General features: G+C 44.6%; 1 protein-coding gene across 1 annotated transcript in view; it reads left to right on the forward strand.

Annotated features, from left to right (window-relative positions):
• TRAIP (TRAF interacting protein) overlaps nt 1–20,131 on the forward strand; it is a 40,711-nt gene extending 20,580 nt beyond the window's left edge. Inside the window, exons 11-14 of the mRNA XM_078768835.1 lie at nt 14,394–14,469; nt 14,640–14,753; nt 18,737–18,813; nt 19,703–20,131. Of these exons, the coding sequence (XP_078624961.1) occupies nt 14,394–14,469; nt 14,640–14,753; nt 18,737–18,813; nt 19,703–19,769 (334 nt within the window). The 3' untranslated portion in view covers nt 19,770–20,131. The remainder of the gene's footprint in view (nt 1–14,393; nt 14,470–14,639; nt 14,754–18,736; nt 18,814–19,702) is intronic.
• Nucleotides 20,132–22,226: the final 2,095 nt, after the last annotated feature.

Here is a 22,226-nt window from a genome sequence, read left to right on the forward strand (position 1 = left end):
GAAGAAGAAATGCGGGCAAGGGTGTCAACAAGGGGAGATGCAGAAAATATGGCAAATTGGAGAAGATTGTCATGGGGACCGCAAGGCTAACCCCCGCTCTTGCAGGGAAAATGGCCTTAAAATGCCTGTTGTGTTGTTGTGTATAATACAAACAATTATTTTGCACAAATTTATTTGTCGTGTTTGTGATATTTCATTATTAAAAGCAATTTAGGTTGAAATTTTTTTCTTTTTTTTTTAAAGAACCCCTCAGCACATACATACAGGAGCAGTAGGTGCAGACTGGAAGTTTGGGACGATTACACCTCACCACCACGTAATTCAAAACACCTCACCACCATGTAGTTCAAAACACCTCACCACCACGTAATGAAAAACAACTCACCACCACGTAATTCAAAACACCTCACCACCACGTAGTTCAAAACACCACAGCCACGAAATTAAAAACGCCTCACAGCCACGAAATTAAAAACGCCTCACAGCCACGAAATTAAAAACGCCTCACAGCCACGAAATTAAAAACGCCTCACAGCCACGAAATTAAAAACGCCTCACAGCCACGAAATTAAAAACGCCTCACAGCCACGAAATTAAAAACGCCTCACAGCCACGAAATTAAAAACGCCTCACAGCCACGAAATTAAAAACGCCTCACAGCCACGAAATTAAAAACGCCTCACAGCCACGAAATTAAAAACGCCTCACAGCCACGAAATTAAAAACACCTCACAGCCACGAAATTAAAAACACCTCACAGCCACGAAATTAAAAACACCTCACAGCCACGAAATTAAAAACACCTCACAGCCACGAAATTAAAAACACCTCACAGCCACGAAATTAAAAACACCTCACAGCCACGAAATTAAAAACACCTCACAGCCACGAAATTAAAAACACCTCACAGCCACGAAATTAAAAACACCTCACAGCCACGAAATTAAAAACACCTCACAGCCACGAAATTAAAAACACCTCACAGCCACGAAATTAAAAACACCTCACAGCCACGAAATTAAAAACACCTCACAGCCACGAAATTAAAAACACCTCACAGCCACGAAATTAAAAACACCTCACAGCCACGAAATTAAAAACACCTCACAGCCACGAAATTAAAAACACCTCACAGCCACGAAATTAAAAACACCTCACAGCCACGAAATTAAAAACACCTCACAGCCACGAAATTAAAAACACCTCACAGCCACGAAATTAAAAACACCTCACAGCCACGAAATTAAAAACACCTCACAGCCACGAAATTAAAAACACCTCACAGCCACGAAATTAAAAACACCTCACAGCCACGAAATTAAAAACACCTCACAGCCACGAAATTAAAAACACCTCACAGCCACGAAATTAAAAACACCTCACAGCCACGAAATTAAAAACACCTCACAGCCACGAAATTAAAAACACCTCACAGCCATGAAATTAAAAACACCTCACAGCCACGAAATTAAAAACACCTCACAGCCACGAAATTAAAAACACCTCACAGCCACGAAACATGTAATTCAAAACACCCCACAGCCACGAAACATGTAATTCAAAACACCTCACAGCCACGAAACATGTAATTCAAAACACCCCACAGCCACGAAACACGTAATTAAAAACACCTCACCACCTTGTGTCACCACCACGTGATTCAAAACACCACCACCACGTGATTCAAAACACCTCACCACCACGTTATTAAAACACTTCACAACCACAGAAACAAAAGTTTGAGGGAGTAGTTCAGTGACAACACACACTGCCCAGATATGTAGACATTTTTTTTTTTTTTTTTTTTTTTTTTTTGTATACAAGATCGAGGCTCGTGAAAGAGCGAACATTAATCACACAGAAAGACAAACAGACACATAAAACAAATAACATCGGGAGCGGTAGACAAGATGGGGAGAGAGGGGGAAGGACACAAACACAACATTTGAGAGCAGGGACCGAGAGACATGGAGACATCGAGAGATCTGTGGGAGGGAGAGGGCTTTGGGGGGGAGGCATGTGAAGGGGGGGAGGCATGTGAAGGGGGGGAGGCATGTGAAGGGGGGGGGGGGTGGGAGAGGTATAAACATATGGACACTGCCAGGATTTCCAGGAAATAAGTTGGAATTTCAAACAAGGTGGATCTGGGGTGAATTAGTGGGGGTAGAAAAGATCAAGGTTATGGATGGGGGAAGATAAGAGATGGTGGTGAACAGCTGTTTTAAAGACCTGGAGGGAGGAGAGGGATTGAAGGGAGTGTGGGAGTTTGTTCCACAGGCGGGAGAAAAGAGGAATGAAAGAGTGAAGGTGAGCAGAGAGCCGAGATTTCGGCAGTTTAACCATCAGAGGGTTGCTGGCAGATCTTGTGCGACCTGTAGGAATATTTGGGGGACAGAGCACAGAGAGAGCTGGGGGAGCAAGGCCGGAGAGGAGTCGGTAGAAGACAGAAAGACCACCTACCTGCCTGCGGTGAGTGAGTGAAAGGCCCTCAGAGATAGCTTCATCGCGGGAGATTCCAATGATTTTGAAAGCTTTGGATTCAACAGCGTGAAGCCGAGCCAGGTGTGAGGCAGGAGCACCAGCCCATAGGGGAGAACAGTATTCCATTGAGCTGCGGATGAAAGCCTTGTAAGTGGTGAGGAGCTCAGGTGTGCCGAGGAAGGACCGCACGACGGAGGATGCCCAGTCGGCGACTGGCTTTGGAGGCCAGCTTGGAAATGTGGTTTTCCCAAGAAAGATCATGGCAGATAGTGAGACCCAAAAGCTTGAGTGACAGAACTTCTTGGAGAGGATTGTTGAGAAAGTAGATGGGAGGGTTGTCCAGTCGATCTTTTCGGAGAGACATAGTAAGAGAGTGAGATTTGGCAGGATTGAAAGACATGTTCCACTTGTTTGACCAGTCTGTGATTTTGTCCAGGTCTTCAGAGAGTGAGGAGGCTGCAGACTGCCGATCTGAGGGAAGAGGAATGGAGCGGCAGAGAGTGGAGTCATCAGCAAAGAGATAGAGAGGATTTTCCAGAGAGTCAGAGAGATCATTGATAAAGACCAGAAAAAGCACAGGGCCCAGCACACTTCCTTGGGGAACTCCAGCCTGAACAGGAAGGGGAGATGAGAGAAATCCATTCAGGGCCACACGTTGACTACGACCAGAGAGGAAGTCCGCAAGCCATGCATGGAGATTTCCATGGATACCATAGGAGGAGAGTTTGGTGAGCAGAGCTGGGTGCCAGACCGTATCAAAGGCCCTTGATATGTCAAGGGAGACAGCTCTGATTTCCTGTTTGGCATTGAGGACCTCCATCCATTGTTGAGACAGCAGAAGCAGCATGTCCAGAGTAGAGTGACCTGGTCTGAAACCAAATTGATGATCAGAGATCAAGCCATTGGAGAAGAGGAAAGATTTCATATCCGTAGCAATGATGGATTCCATGACTTTGCTGATAATTGGGAGCAGGCTGATTGGTCTGTAGTTGCAAGGATCTGTTTTTGCACCTTTTTTGTGTAAAGCGGTAATGTTAGCTGATTTCCAGGATGCTGGCAGATGACCTTGAGCAAAAGATAGGGTGAAAAGAACAGAGAGAGGGTGAGATAGAGCGGCAGAGCAGGATTTTAAGACCCGTGGGCTGATGCCGTCTGGTCCAGTTGCAGAATCAGAGTCGAGGTTTGACAAAAACTCCTCCACCTTGTCAGGAGAGAAGGACACAGAGTCCAGGAGCAGTTGGGTTCGACTGGGAAAGGTGGGAACAGAGAGAGATGGGTTTGGGACTAAGGATTTCGAGGCGAACACAGAGTTGAGGCATTCGGCTTTGTCACGTGCGATGTCAACTGTGTGGCCATTTGAGGTAAGGGAGGGGATGGAGGGGGAATAAACACCAGAAACGGATTTGACCAGACGCCACCAGGATTTGGAGGAAGGAGACAGGTTTGAGAGTTCATTCTTGAGTGAGGAGAGATAGTGCTTCCTGGCACTCCTGAGGGTAGACACACACTTGTTCCGAGCTTGGTGGAAGGAACTGAGATTTCCTTCAGTTGGATTAGCCTTCCAAGAGGCAAAGGCAAGTTGTTTCAGGGCAACTGCCTCACCACAAGATTCAGTGTACCATGGACGGGAGGAAGGGTAAGACAATTGAAGGCGAGATGGGATAAATCTGTGCATGAGAGAGATCAGTTTGCTTTGGAAGAATTCCCAGGAAGAATTGATGTCAGAGGCAGTGGAGATGGGAGACCAATCCAGACGATTGATGGCTGCTTGAAGACCGTCCCAGTCGGCCTGAGTGAAATGCCAGACTCGTCGACGCTGAGGAGGCTCTCTGAGAATGGCCAGAGAGATGTCCACTTTGACAAGCACATGATCAGAAGAACCGATTGGAGCAGAAGAAGAGCAGCAGACATTAGCAGGGAAGTTTGTCATAACCAAGTCTAGAAGAGAAGATACTCCATTGGCTGAGATCCGGGTCGGGAAATTGACAGATTGTGTCAATCCCAGTGAGTCACAGAAGTCCTTTGCTGAGGTGCCATGACTAGTGAGAGAGGAACCCACACCCAACCAGGTGGCATGATGACAGTTGAAGTCACCACATATGAGGAAGAGAGAGTTGGGATGAGTGGATAGAAGTTGGTCCATGTTGTCAGACATTGAAATGTAGATGGAGTCATCACTGTTTGGGGGACGGTACAGAACACATATGAACAAAAGGTGGGAGCGGAGAGGAAGCCGTAACCAGAGGTACTCCTGCGGGTGAGGAGGAAAGAGAGCAGTGCAAGGAGAGTGAGGAAGAGAGTTTTTGACAAAGATAGCCACCCCACCACCAGGCCGAGGCTCACGTCTATCATACCGGAGGAGGGAGTAACCAGGAAGAGATATTAAGGAATCAGAGACATCTTGAAGGAGGAAAGTCTCTGTTAAGCAGATCAAGTCTGGATTGTCAGAAGCAACCTGTATGGAGAGATCAGTCAGGTTTGAGCGAAGGCCCCGGATGTTTGAGGTCCATACCGTTAATGAAGAGAGAGGGGGAGCATCGGGTACAGGACAGGACAGGGGAGGAGTAGGGTAAGATGAAGGATGAGAGGGGGAGGTAGGGAGAGCAGTTGATAGTGTTTCAGATGTTGCAGAAGAGTTCCAAGAAAGGGAAGGATGAGGAGGATGAAAGGTTTGCTGGTGAAGGGATGCGGCACAGTGAGGGGTTGTTTGAGGGGGGGCAGAGGAAAGTAGAAGGTTTGGGGGGGTGGAGGTATGAGATAGAAGGGAGACGAAGTGGGGAGGAGGCAGCTTGGAGGAGGAGGGGGGAGGAGAGAGAATTGGAGAGGAATGGTATGGGGGGGAGAATTGAATGGGAGGGATTGGGGGGGAGTTTTGAAGGGCAGGAGTGAGGGGGGAGTTTAGGAGGGGAGGGGCAAAGGGGAAGTTTAGGAGGGGAAGGGCAAGGGGGGAGTTCAGGAGTGGAGGGGCAAGGGGGGAGTTCAGGAGTGGAGGGGCAAGGGGGGAGTTTAAGAGTGGAGGGGCAAGGGGGAAGTTTCGGAGTGTAGGTGCAAGGGGGGGGATTTGGATGGGAGGGGCAAGAGGGGAGTTTAGAAAGTGGATGATTAATGAAAGACGAACATTGATAACAAATTGGGTTTGTTGTGATTTTCAAGTTAGCAATCCGGTTCAGGATGATGGAGGAGGGATGGAATGAATGTGAATTTAGACCATGTAGTGAGGGAGACGTATAAGATATTGAATTTCTTTTTTTTGAAGTGGAATGAGTTGGAGAGGAAATTGAGAAAAGCCTTTTAAATAGGAAGAAAAACAGCATGTTGTAATATACCACTGAATAAAAAACAGAAGGGGAAAGGTTAAACATATTTAAAAATATTTAAACAGAACTATGAACAATCTTATATGCACAAAAATACCAACGGGGGGGAGAGCCGAGAGGGACCACCACGAGTCACGTGAACAGGGCAAACGGTGGATGGCAAGGAGATAATGGGGGTGGGGCGAACAGCACACCTGGACAGAAAATACAGGATGAGACAACAGTACACGTGGAGAAAATAAAATAAATGTTTTTGGTTTTTTTTTGTTTTTTTTTTGGGGGGGGGGGGGGTGGGGGGTGGGGATTTAGAACGTTAGACAGTATTATGTTCGGGGTAGAAGGGAAAAAACCAAGAGCCAAGCAAAACACACTTAAGTTAACAAAACACCGACGGGGGTACAACTACAGTACAAGGCCACACACGAGGAGCAGAACACGATTAATTAATTACGAGTTACAGGAAATTCAAACCAAAACTAAGTATAATCAAACAATATCACATGGACGATAAAATAACGAATTGAAATTTGACAATCTATCTGGGGAAATGGGGGAGAAACACGTGGTCGAAGAACGAACGAACGAATAAGAAAGAATAAACGAATGAGCACAGAGAAGGTAATGTCTTTTTTTTTTGTTTTTTTGAGTTGAGATTTACATAAGGAAGTAGGCTTTGGGGTGGAAAGACTGCGAAAACAGAGAACGAAAGTTATTGGATCACAAACGACAGGCGCTGAGAGAAAAACAAAGCCTCAAGGTTGTACAGTGTACACTGTACAGGGCCTCGAGACGACACGAATTAACGCGATTTTCAATACAGGTATGAAAGATTTGCACCGAAAATCTTTGACGGGACAATATACGTACATACACCATAAAAGAAATACAGTTATAACGAAAATACAAATTGGAACAATGACTTAACTTCGATTTCGATGGAGAGCGTGGAGACCTGCGAAAAAACGAACCGTCGCCAGCAAGACCGGAAACCAATCTCATGACATATACAGTCACGTGAAAAAGGAAGTACACCCCATGAAAAGTTTTGACTTTTTCAACATATTTCAACATACAGCTATTTGATCTTCATTTCAACAATATTGATAGATAAAGTTGAGATAATATAACAAATATCATGAAACATTTACATTTTGTAGTCCATTGTATAATTTAAATAAACGTAAATGCAAATTTCGCATGTGGAAAAAGTAAGTACACCCTTGGCTCGAATAGGTGGTATTGCCCCCTTTGGCAGAAACAACCTCAAGTAGGCGTTTCTTATAACTGTCTACCAGTCTCTGACATCGACTGGGAGAAATTTTTTCCCACTCCACGTATTCTTTCAGCTTTGCGATGTTTGAGGGATTTCTTGCATGCACAGCTCGTTTCAAATCCCCCCACAACATCTCAATGGGATTTAGATCCGGGCTTTGACTTGGCCATTCCAGAACCCTCCATTTCTTTATTTTCAGCCATTCCTTGGTGGATTTACTGGTATGTTTAGGGTCATTGTCATGTTGCAAGGTCCACCTTCGGTTGAGCTTCAACTTCTCCAACAGATGGCCTCACATTATCCTCAAGTACCCTCTGGTACAATGAAGAATTCATAGTGGATTATATGATGGTGAGCTGCCCAGGCCCTGATGCAGCAAAGCTGCCCCAAACCATAATATTTCCACTGCCATGATTTACAGTTGGCATCAGGTTCTTGTGGTCAAATGCTGTCTTTGGTTTTTGCCAAACATGTCTTCTGGTACTGTGGCCAAATAGCTCTATCTTTGACTCGTCTGTCCAGAGCACATTGTTCCAGAAGTGCTGGTCTTTGCCTTGGTGTTCATTGGCAAACTTTAGTCTTGCCCTGATGTTCTTTCTGGACAGCAAAGATTTCCTCCTGGCACACCTCCCATGGAGAGCAAATTTGTGCAGCCTCTTTCTAATGGTAGACTCATGCACTTTGACATCAACAGCGGCAAGAGCTACCTGTAGGTCCCGTGATGACATTCTTGGGTTCTTTGAGACTTCTTTCAGCATCTTGCGGTCTGCTCTCGGGCTGAACTTGCTGGGGCGGCCTGGCCTGAACAAGTTGGCAGTTGTTTGGAATCTTCTCCACTTGTAGATGATCTTCCGGACAGTCGAATGATTTACTTCAAATTGTTTGGAGATCTTTTTAAATCCCTTCCCAGACTCTTAGGCATCTATAACCTTCTTTCTGGAGGCCTCAGAGAGCACTTTTGATCTAGGCATGGTGATGCCGCACACTTCAACAACAAAGAGCAAACCAAACTAAATGTCTGATGTTTAAATAAGACAGGTTCCTCCAAGATCCTCTCTAATGATGTTCTAATCATTTGCACCTGAGCTGGTGCACCTGATTCTAATTTTAGGTATTTGAAATGGTGATTATGTGCTCCTGGTGATTGTTATGTGCTCCTCCCCGACCCCCTGGTCGCGGTGTACCTCCGAGCCCCGAGAGGAGTCAACGGCACAAAAATGTGTTATTCTGTGTCAAAAATCAATGGTGAAACCACACCAATTGTTTCTAACAAACAAATATTGCATTAAAAATCACACAATAACAGTACAACAATGATAGCAATCAAAAGTACAATCAACATATATCTTATGATGGTACCATCAGCTAATGTCAGGTAACTCACTGTGCTCCAAGTGAGTGAAAAAAGAACATTCCCCAATGTCACTATATTCCCATCTTCGAGCTCACGTTGATCCCCTCCTGCGATAGTCAGAAAGATGTCGAATCCAAACCCGAATCCCGTTCAGATGACAAGCCCAGTCACGCTGCCAAAACTGCACAAAGGCGTACGCGGCCAAAGCGGCAGAAAAGGGTCACGCGGCCAACAGCTGCGAAAAGGCGCACTCAAGGCGACTGGGAAATTCACCCCCTCGGGTATGAATGTTTTACCGCTCCAAATCGGCGAACCTCAGGTTTGTCTTCAAAATTTGCGTTGCACACACACATCCCAGATAGACGTCTGAATGGTGAAAACGGCTGACGCGAAGCAAAGACCTTTCACGATGAGCAAAGCGCGTGAGTCAAAATGGCCGATGGCTCGTACTTGAGACGTAATGACACAACGATGATTCCTCGGAATCCAACGCCAAACCTGACACGCAGGTTGATCAGTCACAGCGATAACAACCCTATCGCAGGAATCCCTTTCCAGGAAACCCAAAGTTCACTTGTGACTCTTGCTCGGCAACGTTCGCTCAGGACGAAGAAACGACTCGCTTCTTCTCCGACTTCACTCGCTCCCTCTCCTCTCTCCTCGTCTTCTTCCGGTTTGTCGTCCGGTTCCCAATCCGGTTTCCTGTTTCTTTTAACATTAACTTTTAACTTTTGAAACTAGAAATATCTATTCCCTTTAAATGACAACAATAATACATGGAATCGGAAATATTTACAGTGGATGCAAACCACCACAACGGAAGCGACGATCCGTAACATGATAAATGTAGGGCTGTACTTACTTTTTCCACATGCGAAATTTGCATTTATGTTTATTTAAATTATACAATGGACTACAAAATGTAAATGTTTCATGATATTTGTTATATTATATCACCTTTATCTATCAATATTGTTGAAATGAAGATCAAATAGCTGTATGTTGAAATATGTTGAAAAAGTCAAAACTTTACATGGGGTGTACTTACTTTTTCACGTGACTGTAGATGGATGACTGTACCTGAGTTGCTGTTTTGTCATGGTTTACACCAATCATAATACAAACAATTATTTTGCACAAATTTATTTGTATTGTTTGTGATATTACCTTATTATAAACAATTTAGATTGAAATAAATAATTTTAAAAAGAAATTCTCAGCACATACATACGGGGGCGGTAGGTGCAGACTGGAAGTTTAGGACGATTACACATCACCACCATGTAATTAAAAACATCTCAACACCACATAATTCAAAACACCTCACCACCACGTAATTCAAAACACCTCAACACCAGGTAATGCAAAACACCTCACCACTGCGTAGTTCAAAACACCTCACCACCACGTAGTTCAAAACACCTCACCACCACGTAGTTCAAAACACCTCACCACCACGTAGTTCAAAACACCTCACCACCACATAGTTCAAAACACCTCATCACTACGTAGTTCAAAACACCTCACCACCACGTAGTTCAAAACACCTCACCACCACGTAGTTCAAAACACCTCACCACCACGTAGTTCAAAACACCTCACCACCACGTAGTTCAAAACACCTCAGCACCACGTAGTTCAAAACACCTCAGCACCACGTAGTTCAAAACACCTCACCGCCACGTAGTTCAAAACACCTCACCGCCACGTAGTTCAAAACACCTCACCGCCACGTAGTTCAAAACACCTCACCGCCATGTAGTTCAAAACACCTCACCGCCACGTAGTTCAAAACACCTCACCGCCACGTAGTTCAAAACACCTCACCACCACGTAGTTCAAAACACCTCACCGCCACGTAGTTCAAAACACCTCACCGCCACGTAGTTCAAAACACCTCACCACCACGTAGTTCAAAACACCTCACCACCACGTAGTTCAAAACACCTCACCACCACGTAGTTCAAAACACCTCACCACCACGTAGTTCAAAACACCTCACCACCACGTAGTTCAAAACACCTCACCACCACGTAGTTCAAAACACCTCACCGCCACGTAGTTCAAAACACCTCACCGCCACGTAGTTCAAAACACCTCAGCGCCACGTAGTTCAAAACGCCTCAGCGCCACGTAGTTCCAAACACCTCACCGCCACGTAGTTCAAAACACCTCACCGCCACGTAGTTCAAAACACCTCACCGCCACGTAGTTCAAAACACCTCACCGCCACGTAGTTCAAAACACCTCACCGCCACGTAGTTCAAAACACCTCACCGCCACGTAGTTCAAAACACCTCACCGCCACGTAGTTCAAAACACCTCACCGCCACGTAGTTCAAAACACCTCACCGCCACGTTGTTCAAAACACCTCACCGCCACGTAGTTCAAAACACCTCACCACCACGTAGTTCAAAACACCTCACCACCACGTAGTTCAAAACACCTCACCACCACGTAGTTCAAAACACCTCACCACCACGTAGTTCAAAACACCTCACCACCACGTAGTTCAAAACACCTCACCACCACGTAGTTCAAAACACCTCACCACCACGTAGTTCAAAACACCTCACCACCACGTAGTTCAAAACCCCTCACCACCACGTAGTTCAAAACCCCTCACCACCACGTAGTTCAAAACACCTCACCACCACGTAGTTCAAAACACCTCACCACCACGTAGTTCAAAACACCTCACCACCACGTAGTTCAAAACACCTCACCACCACGTAGTTCAAAACACCTCACCACCACGTAGTTCAAAACACCTCACCACCACGTAGTTCAAAACACCTCACCACCACGTAGTTCAAAACACCTCACCACCACGTAGTTCAAAACACCTCACCACCACGTAGTTCAAAACACCTCACCACCACATAGTTCAAAACACCTCACCACCACGTAGTTCAAAACACCTCACCACCACGTAGTTCAAAACACCTCACCACCACGTAGTTCAAAACACCTCACCACCACGTAGTTCAAAACACCTCACCACCACGTAGTTCAAAACACCTCACCACCACGTAGTTCAAAACACCTCACCACCACGTAGTTCAAAACACCTCACCACCACGTAATTCAAAAAACCTCAGTCACAAAATTAAAAACGCCTCACAGCCACCAAACACGTAATTCAAAACACCCCACAGCCACCAAACACGTAATTCAAAACACCTCACCACCATGTGATTCAAAACACCTCACCACCATGTGATTCAAAACACCTCACCACCACGTGATTCAAAACACCTCACCACCACGTGATTCAAAACACCTCACCACCACGTTATTGAAACACTTCACGACCATGGAAACAAAAGTTTGAGGGGGTAGTTCAGTAACAGACACTGCCCAGATATGTAGACATATAGATGGATGACTATACCTGAGTTGCTGTTTTGTCATGGTTTACACCAATCATAATACAAACAATTATTTTGCACAAATGTGTACGTAATATATGTGATGATACATCTTATAAAAAATTTTAAGTTGAATGTTTGTTTTTTGTTTTTTACATTTTCAAAAAAGAAAAAAAAAAATTTTTTTTTCAAACAAAATACCCTTAGGACATTCACACGGGAGAGGTAGGTGCATACCAGAAGCTTGGTAGGATTTCACAAAGTTTGAGAGAGTAGTTCAGTAATAACACAGGACAACACAGGCACTGCACAGATGTATATATATAGATGACATGACCAAAAGTATGTGGACACCCATTCTCATTGGTGAATTTGGTTGTTTCAATGACACCCATTGCTGACAGGTATATATAATCAAGCACACAGCCATGCAATCTCCATCAACAAACGTTGGCAGTACAATGGGCCAGACTGAAGAGCTCAGTGACTTTCAACGTGGCACCGTCATTGGATTCCACCTTTCCAACAAGTCAGTTCGTCAAATTCTGCCCTGCTAGTGTTGCCACGGTCAACTGTAAGTGCTGTTATTGTGAAGTGGAAACGTCTAGGAGCAACAATAGCTCAGCCGCAAAGTGGTAGGCCACACAAGCTCACAGAACGGGACCACCGAGTGCTGAAGCGTGTAGTGCGTAAAAATCGTCTGTCCTTGGTTGCAACACTCACTACCGAGTTCCAAACTGCCTCTGGAAACAACGTCAGCACAACAACTGTTTGTCAGGAGCTTCATCAATGGGTTTCCATGGCCGAGCAGCTGCACAAAAGCCTAAGATCACCATGCGCAATGCCAAATGTCGGCTGGAGTGGTGTAAAGCTCACCGCCATTGGACTCTGGAGCAGTAGAAACGCATTCTCGGGAGTGATTAATCACGCTTCACCATCTGGCAGTCCGACGGACTAATCTGGGTTTGGCGGATGCCAGGCGAACGCTACCTACCCGAATGCATCGTGCCAACTGTAAAGTTTGGTAGAGGAGGAATAATGGTCTGGGGCTGTTTTTCATGGTTCTGGCTCGGCCCCTTAGTTCCAGTGAAGGGAAATCTTAACGATACAGCATACAATGACATTCTCCATATTAATGACCATGATATTTGACAAAAATTTCTATAACTCCGTTGTTGAATGTGCTATGAACTCAATTCTTGCACTGGATGAAAGTTCTGTAATTACTCTAAACAATTCTGGCATGCATAATTGCCATTTGACTAATTTTCATATCATTATGATGTCACAAAACGGTATTTTTTCTAAATGTGTGAAATTTTTATCTTTCATCGAAGTGGGTGGAGAGAGTGTTGGAGGTTAAATGCAAGGGTTATCGTTCTAAGGCTGTTGTTTGATAAGCGTCCATCCCTCAATATTTTCCAGACCCTCCAACCCATACAATGTTCATTTTTTTCAAATCTAGATATATTTGCTACTAAATGGCACCATGATGAGCTGCAAAGATGCACCAGGAAATACACAGCGAATATATAAAACGTGAATTTTTAAAAGACGATTTTGCATGTTTGTGACATCATAATTGTATGCAAATTAGCTCCACATTAGCAATGAAAGACACCATTGTGTAGAGGACGGTTTGACCTTTCATTCAACACCAGAATTGTTTCTAGCTTCTATAATAAAAGTTATACGAATTAGAATGAATGTTGGTTCACGAGTTATCAAACAGAGTGACCACTATATTCGTCATGGATGTGTGTCTGTCTGTCCGCAGCATAACTACCCGATAATGTAATCCGATCTTGATGAAACTTGGGTGGGAGGTTGATATCATGATCTAGTTGTGTCCTGCCTCGAGTGGGCCTATTGCGCCCATTGTGGGCGGAGCGACTCCTGAAAAAGATGTCTTTTTAGGGGGTAATCGAGTTCAAGCTACATCTTCTCCGAGGGAGTTGGTGGAATCTGACAGGGGTTTCGCTATTTGGTTAGGCCAATGTCATGTGTCTGGCCCCACGGAGCTCGGTTTTTCATTTTCGCCCCAAGGTCAAGAAATTTAGACAAGTCGATTTTTGATGGTTTTATTACAATGTTCGCTTCCTGATAGGGTGAAATGTCGTACATGATCTTATATTATCACATACATCATGAAATACAAGTTTTCCAACAAATTTCAGAATCTTCGACCTTTGAAGGTCACAAAGGTCAAAGTTTTAAAGTTGTCGGAATTGAACCGAATTTTCGGTATTGTGTAGCTAACTAACCTCATAACTGATTATACATTATTTTCTATCTCATTTCAAGGTCAGTAACCTTCGTCTTGACATTTCCGGGCCTGGCCTGTCTGGGCCTGTTTCGGTTATAGTCCGTCCTTTGTCATTGAATACCGCTTGCTCGTGAACCATAGTCGTCTCCTGACTTGTAGTAATTTTTAGTGGTTACCATGGAAACGGTTCTGTTAAAAAAAAAAATTCACCACTTTCAGGCCCTACATCCATCCTTCTGATAACCCCCATAGATCCCATTACAGCTGGTACCATTGGCATTTTTCTACCTGACCTTTTTACCGCCATTTCCTACTTTTTGCCTTTTTCAGGCAAAATGAATCCATCAAAGATACCAACAGCACTTGTGCTAACAAGGAAGATCGACCAATAGCCTGTGTCATGAAGGTACGCAGTCGTTTTCATGGCACCTTGTCTTTTTTATTTGAGCAATTTGTGCTTTGCTGCAGATTTTGCTGCTTTTTGATATCGGCAGAAATATTTGCTTCTGACATGGCATGTTTGTAGTACTTGTGCAGCTCATGTGTAAAAGTGAATGTCCCATATCTTTGAACCAGAGCCATGAGAAGGAAAGTGAGCAAAAGGACAATCGGGATCTGCCGGAGATTCTACGGAAAGCTATGCCGAGGCCTTACGGGAGTTTACTGGCAGCCAATTCCAAGTATTCGCAGGTGGGCATCTTGCCATATACCTGTTTGGTGCTGCAGCTTTTCGTGATTTTGGGATTTGATTTTCAACTCCTTTGTGTGTATCAAGACAGTGAATTAAATGTAAAAAATGAACAAGAACTATATAATTCCGAGATAAAGAAACGGGCTGGTATATGGTATCTAATGGTAAGGTATAGCCGAGTTTCTGAAAAACATTTGGAAAGGCAGAGGTTTTATTCGCACTCCCCACCATCTCCTCCTCCAAAAAATTTTTTCGAACTTCCACACATCCATGGATTCAAACTTCCGAGCAAAGTGGCGTCCAAGTTTGCGAATGCTGCCGCTCGGTAGTCTGGTGCGCTGCCATAGCCCATATGTTGTCTTCCTTGTTTGAACCTGTTGGTGGTGCTCCATATTCTTCCCAAGGTATTTGTGTTTTTGCATAATTTTGCCCTCCTATCTTCCAATAAGCATCTGAGTGATAATGCTGAGTCCAGCGGTACAAAGAGAAAGCATATTGCACTTACAATTAAAAAGGAAGTTGAAATTGTGCAGAAATTGAATTGTAAAACGGCAATATGATAAGTTGTTAAAGTTTTATGCCAGTCGTGATTCAAATAAGGGCCTTAAATGTTGTTTCAAATGTTTTTTATAATATTGTTGTGGGAAGTATTCCTCAGGGTTAATATAACCTTAGTATAGAGCTGGTGGTGAGGAATGGGATGGCCATCCCTTGTTAATTCTTTCAAAAGCAGGAATGCCACAAAATTACCTATGGGAGTGGACTGCACAGAACAGAACATAATTGGATTTTGTGGTGGGAAGGAAGCGACAGCTGTGGAGGGTTAAGGATAACAAGGCAGTGGAGTGAGAGCATATTACCAGGCAGCACAAGCCTGTGGTGTTTGTGGTGAGGATGAAGAAAAGGACGGGGATTACGAGCAGGGGTCGGAAGGTTATTAGGTGGGGTAAGTGTAGGGGAAACGTCGCCGTAGGCTACAAGGAGAGGGTGAGGGCCAGGTACGAACAATTTGGCAAAGAAGCGGAAGGTTTACAGAAGGAGTGGAAGAAGTACGGAGAGGCATTTCGGGGAACTGCAGAAGTTTTGTGTGGAAGGACTTCAGGAAAGGGTGCATCATCAAGGGCTAAAAACCAGGTATGGTCGGCTGAGGAAGTGGTGAAGGCAGTTAGTGAAAAGGAAGTTTGGAAGAGGATAGAGAAGATCAAGGATAAAGGAAGGCAGTCAGATGCGGGGTTGCTGCATATGGGCAGAATAAGAAAGCGGCAAGGAGAGCTGTGGATAAGGCAAGGAATGATATGGAAGAGGAAGTACACAACAAATTAGATAAGGATGGTGGGAGGAAGATCTATAAATTGGCTTGTGACAGGGATGGGGATAGCAAAGACATGAAGGGGGAGGGGGTGGTAATTAAGGAATTTGGTGGGAGGTTAGTGACAGAGAGGGGCTCAGTATTAAAGGTGTGGGAAGGCTATTTCAAACAGCTGTTGAACAGAGAAGGAAGCAACAGCGTGCTGGAGCTACCGAGTTATGTGGAGGGAAAAGTGGAGTTGGTGGAGATAAGGGAAGAGGAAGTGTAGACGGCATTGAAGAGGATGAAAAAGGGAAGGGCACCAATCAGGCATTGATGAGGTGTGTAGAGAGGTCATAATTGCAGCAGGACAAGTATGAGTCACGCGGTCGAAGAGGTTTTGTTTATTTTTTTATAATTATTATTCTTTTTTTGAATACAGAACGAGGCTCGTGTAAGAGCTAACACATTGAACATGAAAACATTCACAGACACATAAAACGTACAATGAAGGGAGCGGGAGACGAGAGGGGGAGAGAGAGGGAAGTGCACAAGCACAACAACAGTAGAGAACAGGGATGTCGGTAGATCTGTGGAGGGGGGAGGGCTGGAGGAGGAGGGAGGAGTACATGGTATAAAGCAAACAAACACAACTAGGAATTTCAGGAAAGAGGTTGGGGATTGAAAGAGGCGGATTTGGGGTGTTTTAATGGGGGTAGAAAATATCAAGGTTTTGGATGTTCGCGCAGCAGAGACAGCTGGTGGAAAAGAGGTTGGAGGTGCAAGGTGAAAATAAGAGATGGTGGTGAACAGCTGTTTTAAAGACCTGGAGGGATGAGAGGGATTGAAGAGAGTGTGGGAGAGTGTTCCAGAGGTGGGAGAAAAGAGGAATGAAAGTGAAGGTGAGCAGAGTCTTGATTTAGGCAGTTTCTCCAGAAGAGGGTTGCTGGCAGATCTTGTGCGTCCTGTAGGAATATTTGGGGGGCAGAGCACAGACAGAGCAGGGGAGCAAGGCCGGAGAAGAGTTGGTAGAAGACAAAGACCAACAACCTGCCTGTGATGAGAGAGAAAGGCCCTCAGAATCAGCTTCATTGCGGGAGATACCAATGATTCTGAATGTTTTGGTTTCAACCGCGTGAAGCCGAACTAGGTGTGAGGCAAGAGCACTGGCCCAGAGGGGAGAGCAGTATTCCATTGAGCTGCGGATGAAAGCTTTGTATGTGGAGCTCAGAAGTGCCCAGAAAGGTCTTTGCATGACGAAGGATGCCCAGTCGGCGACTGGCTTTCGAGGCCAGCTTGCAAATGTGGTTTTCCCAGGAAAGATCATGGTAGATAGTGAGACCCAAAAGCTTGAGTGTCAGGATTGAAAGACATGTTCCACTTGTTTGACCAGAGTGGAGTCATCAGCAAAGAGATAGAGAGGATTTTCCAGAGAGTCGGAGAGATCATTGATGAAGACCAGAAAAAGCACAGGGCTCAGAACACTGAACAGGAAGGGGAGATGAGAGAATTCCATACATGGCCACACGTTGACTGTGGCCAGAGAGGAATTCTCCAAGCCATGCGTGGAGGTCTCAATGGATACCATAGGAGGAGAGTTTGGTGAGCAGAGCGGGGTGCCAGACCGTATCGAAGGCACGAGATATGTCGAGAGAGAAAGATCTGATTTCCTGTTTGGCATTGAGGACCTCCATCCATTGTTGAGACAGCAGAAGCAGCATGTCCAGAGTAGAATGAACTGGTCTGAATCCAAATTGATGATCTGAGATCAAGCCATTGGAGAAGAGGAAGGATTTGATGTCAGAAGCCTATCCCGAGAGAGTGAACATTGGTTTGAGGGAGATAAATCAATGTGAATATCAATTTACGAAGAGAGATAAACAGGCAATTAGTTATGTGCGTCTAAACAGCCAATTAAACTGTGAAACACCACTTACATCTCCAACATACAATTTAAATGATGCACTTGCATAGAATCAATGTGCCCCAGACTATTGGTGGAGGGGATTCAGCGCATTGCTCCCCATCATAGGTTGATCCAGGTAATCTTACACTGGATTCAGGAGCCAAGAAAATGATTACTTCGAGAGTCTAACTCCGGACAAATTTGATATCATCATACTTCTCCAGAGAATTGCATTTATCCTTGAAGATTCGCAATGCACATCAGCGAACTGCCCAAGTCCTGTCCTCCTCTGCCTCCTCTTGAGCTAATTCACACATTCCTAACACATCCTTATTCACCATCCAATGTAAACTACAAATATTTAGCCATGCAATGGCTAAAATGGCTTTCCTCCTCTTCAAGGCCGTAAACACACTCTTAAACAAACATGCCCTCACCTACGCAGAGAAGTTTGTTTGTTTTTTAAACACTTGTGATTACGTTTGGATCAGCATTACATAATCATTGTTCTGCGATTGGCGATTAACTTTGAACGCGTGATCATCGCCCGATTAGCGATTATACATGTGTCTGACTCTTAAACACCTTTTGTAAATTCAGCCCGAGTTGTTATCTTTGATGACGATGATTCCTTTGTTTTATTTATTTATCCTTTCTTCTTTTTTTGCACAATTTCTTCTTTGCCCTTATTTTTTATCACGTGAAAACTTAGCTGACATCGAGATTGTTGAGAGATTTTGTAAATGTATCCAATGTCTGCCTTTTTTACCCAACCCAATTTATTGTAGGTAAGAATAGGTTTTGATGGCCTGGGTGGAAGAACGAAGTTTATTCAACCAGTATCCTCTGCATATGCCAATAAACGGTCAGTATTGCATTCTGTCCTGTCGGTAGGATTATCACCATTTTGTGTGAAAGCGTTCAACTCGACATGGAAACCAGATTGGGTGTTATAATGATCAGAGCGTCTGCTCTCTCTCAATATGATAGGTTGGCGGTTCGATTCTGACCATGGCCGAGTCCTTCCAAAGGCCTTTTTAAATTGGCACTTGCTGATTGCTTGCTGGACGCTCAGAATTTATAGAATAGTGCATGAGCATCCATTGGGAAGAGGAAATGCCTCCTTAATTGCCCCACTGAGTGCGGAGAGAAAAGCGACGCCATAAAATTATACTGTCGCTGCTATCCAGAATGCTCTGCAAAGTGACATCGCTTCCACCAAGCTCATTGACGTTCTTTGAAGTCAAGTAATCTGTGTCCGTCCGTCCACCTGCCCTCCATAGGCCTTAGACCCTGTAAACATACCCCTTTAAAAAGTGTTTGAGGCAAAGAATTGTGCTCATGATGCAACACCCTTCTGTTTTGAATAATCACATTTGTTTTTGAGCAATCGCATTGGCTTTACATTTCTGCTGTGTACACTTGTGGCCTACTGTGTCCGTAACACACTTTACAAGACATCCCGGGCAGAACTGAGACCTTCATCACTGAAGATAAAAAGGAAAAGCAAAAAACCGATGAGTGTTCATAACGCTCTTCACAAACAACCTCGCCTTGATGCGTTCATGAAGTGACCGAAAGGCCTTTGTGGCCTTTGATTCGACAAACCTGCAGATGCCACAAACGTTTACACCTCCGACATTGTGATGCGAATGTTTGTTTTTGTTGTTTTGCTTTTTCAATGTTTTCCCAGCAATACGTGAATGGTGTGATTAATTTTGTAATCCTCAATCCCGAACCCCATTGTTGATCAGTTTCTATCACGACGGACCGAATCCTCGGGCATCTCTTGAGCCTGACCTCATTTTTACATTGTTTTGAGCAATTTCAAAACAAATTTCTTCTGAGCGTGAGATGACTTTTCGTTTGTTGTATGAAATTCCACGTTTACTTTGCATCAATTGATGTTAAACTGGTAGGGATCTCCCAAAGTTGTTTTTCTTTGTGCGATGCCTAGGTTTTGCAAACTCGGCTGCAAATGTTTTTACTTTCTTTTGGTTGTAAAGATTTGTACATATTTACTTGTTTTGTAAAAAGCAAAAATTCCCCTAATATATCATTAATAAATTATTGTGTGTTTTTTGACTTTCTTTTCTCCTTGTTATCCTGGTTGTTGTAAAAGATGAATTAAAATATTTTAACATTTATACCTGTGGAGTTTCAAATAAATTGGTACAATCTGTCATGTTGCTGTACTGTGGATCCTTCTGCCAACCAAAGCTTAAGTTAAGATTGTGTCAAAAGGTACAGAATTTCTGTTTGGAGTTTGCACAAGAAGAGTGGGCCAAACTGCCAGTAGAGAGGTGGAGGAAGCTCATCCAAGGATTCCGTGACTCGGAATTTCAGGAAAGAGGTTGGGGATTGCAAGAGGCGGATCTGGGGTGAATTAACGGGGGTAGAAAAGATCAAGGTTTTGGATGGGGGAAGATAAGAGATGGTGGTGAACAGCTGTTTTAAAGACCTGGACGGAGGAGTGGGATTGAAGAGATTGTGGGAGTTTGTTCGAGAGGCGGGAGAAAAGAGGAATGAAAGAGTGAAGGTGAGCAGAGAGCCTAGATTTTGGCAGTTTAACCATAAGAGGGTTGCTGGCAGATCTTGTGTGACCTGCAGGAATATTTGGGGGACAGAGCACACAGATTTGGAGGCACAGCACACAGCTGGGGGAGCAAGGCCGGAGAGGAGTCTGTAGAAGACAGAAAGACCACCAACCTGCCTGAGGTGAGTGAGTGAAAGGACCTCGGAGTTAGCTTCATCGCGGAAGATACCAATGATTCTGAAAGCTTTGGTTTCAACAGCGTGAAGCCGAGCTCGGTGTGAGGAAGGAGCACCAGCCCAGAGGGGAGAGCAGTATTCCATTGAGCTGCGGATGAAAGCCTTGTATGTGGTGAGGAGCTCATCAGGTGTGCCAAGGAAGGACTTCGCACGACGTAGGATGCCCAGTCGGCGACTGGCATTGGAGGCCAGATTTGAAATGTGGTTTTCCCAGGAAAGATCACGGCAGATAGTGAGACCCAAAAGCTTGAGTGACAGAACTTCTTGGAGAGGATTATTCAGAAAGTGGATGGGAGGGTTGTCCAGTCGGTCTTTTCGGAGAGACATCGTAAGAGTGTGAGATTTGTCAGGATGGAAAGACATGTTCCACTTGTTTGCCCAGTCTGTGATTTTGTCCAGGTCTGCAGAGAGTGAGGAGGCTGCAGACTGCCGTTCTGAGGGATGAAGAATGGAGCGACAGAGAGTAGACTCATCAGCAAAGAGATAGAGAGGATTTTCAAGAGAGTCAGAGAGATCATTGATGTAGACCAGAAAAAGCACAGGGCCCAGAACACTGCCTTGGGGAACTCCAGCCTGAACAGGAAGAGGAGATGAGAGAAACACATTCATGGCCACACGTTGACTACGACTAGAGAGGTAGTCCGCCAGCCATGCGTGGAGATTTCCATGGATACCAAAAGAGGAGAGTTTGGTGAGCAGAGCGGGGTGCCAGACCGTATCGAAGGCACGTGATATGTCAAGGGAGACTGCTCTAATTTCCTGTTTGGCATTGAGGACCTCCATCCATTGTTGAGAAAGCAGAAGCAGCATGTCCAGAGTAGAGTGACCAGGTCTGAAACCAAATTGATGATCAGAGATCAAGCCACTGGAGAAGAGGAAAGATTTCATATCTGAAGCAATGATGGATTCCATGACTTTGCTGATAATTGGGAGAAGGCTGATTGGTCTGTAGTTGCTGGGATCTGTTTTTGCACCTTTTTTGTGCAAAGCGGTGATGTTGGCAGATTTCCAAGCAGATGGAAGATGACCTTGAGCAAAAGAGAGGGTGAAGAGAACAGAGAGAGGGAGTGAAAGAGCGGAAGAACAGGATTTTAGGACCCGTGGGCTGATGCCGTCAGGTCCAGTTGCAGAATCAGAGTCGAGGGTTGACAGAAACTTTTCCACCTTGTCAGGAGGAAAGGACACAGAGTCCAGGAGCAGCTGGGTACGACTGGGTACGGTGGGTACAGAGAGGGATGGGTTTGGGACACAAGATTTAGAGGCAAACACAGAGTTGAGAGTAGTGTAATAATGTTGCTTCTGGGACACCTCCGTTTAACATGGGAAATCCCTATCTAATGTCATTTACCCCCTTGTCTTTTTCAAAAATCATAAACACCTCTATTTCTCCCACCCTCATCTTTATGAACCTTTTGTCTGTAGTACCTATCCTTAATGTTGTTCATTAGACCACTCAAACACTACAAATATTTGTTTTCTCTTATAGACCTATCATCCTTCTTCTAC

This window comes from Myxine glutinosa, unplaced genomic scaffold, assembly GCF_964187855.1.
Source record: "Myxine glutinosa unplaced genomic scaffold, kmMyxGlut1.1 SCAFFOLD_585, whole genome shotgun sequence".
NCBI classification, from domain to species: domain Eukaryota; kingdom Metazoa; phylum Chordata; class Myxini; order Myxiniformes; family Myxinidae; genus Myxine; species Myxine glutinosa.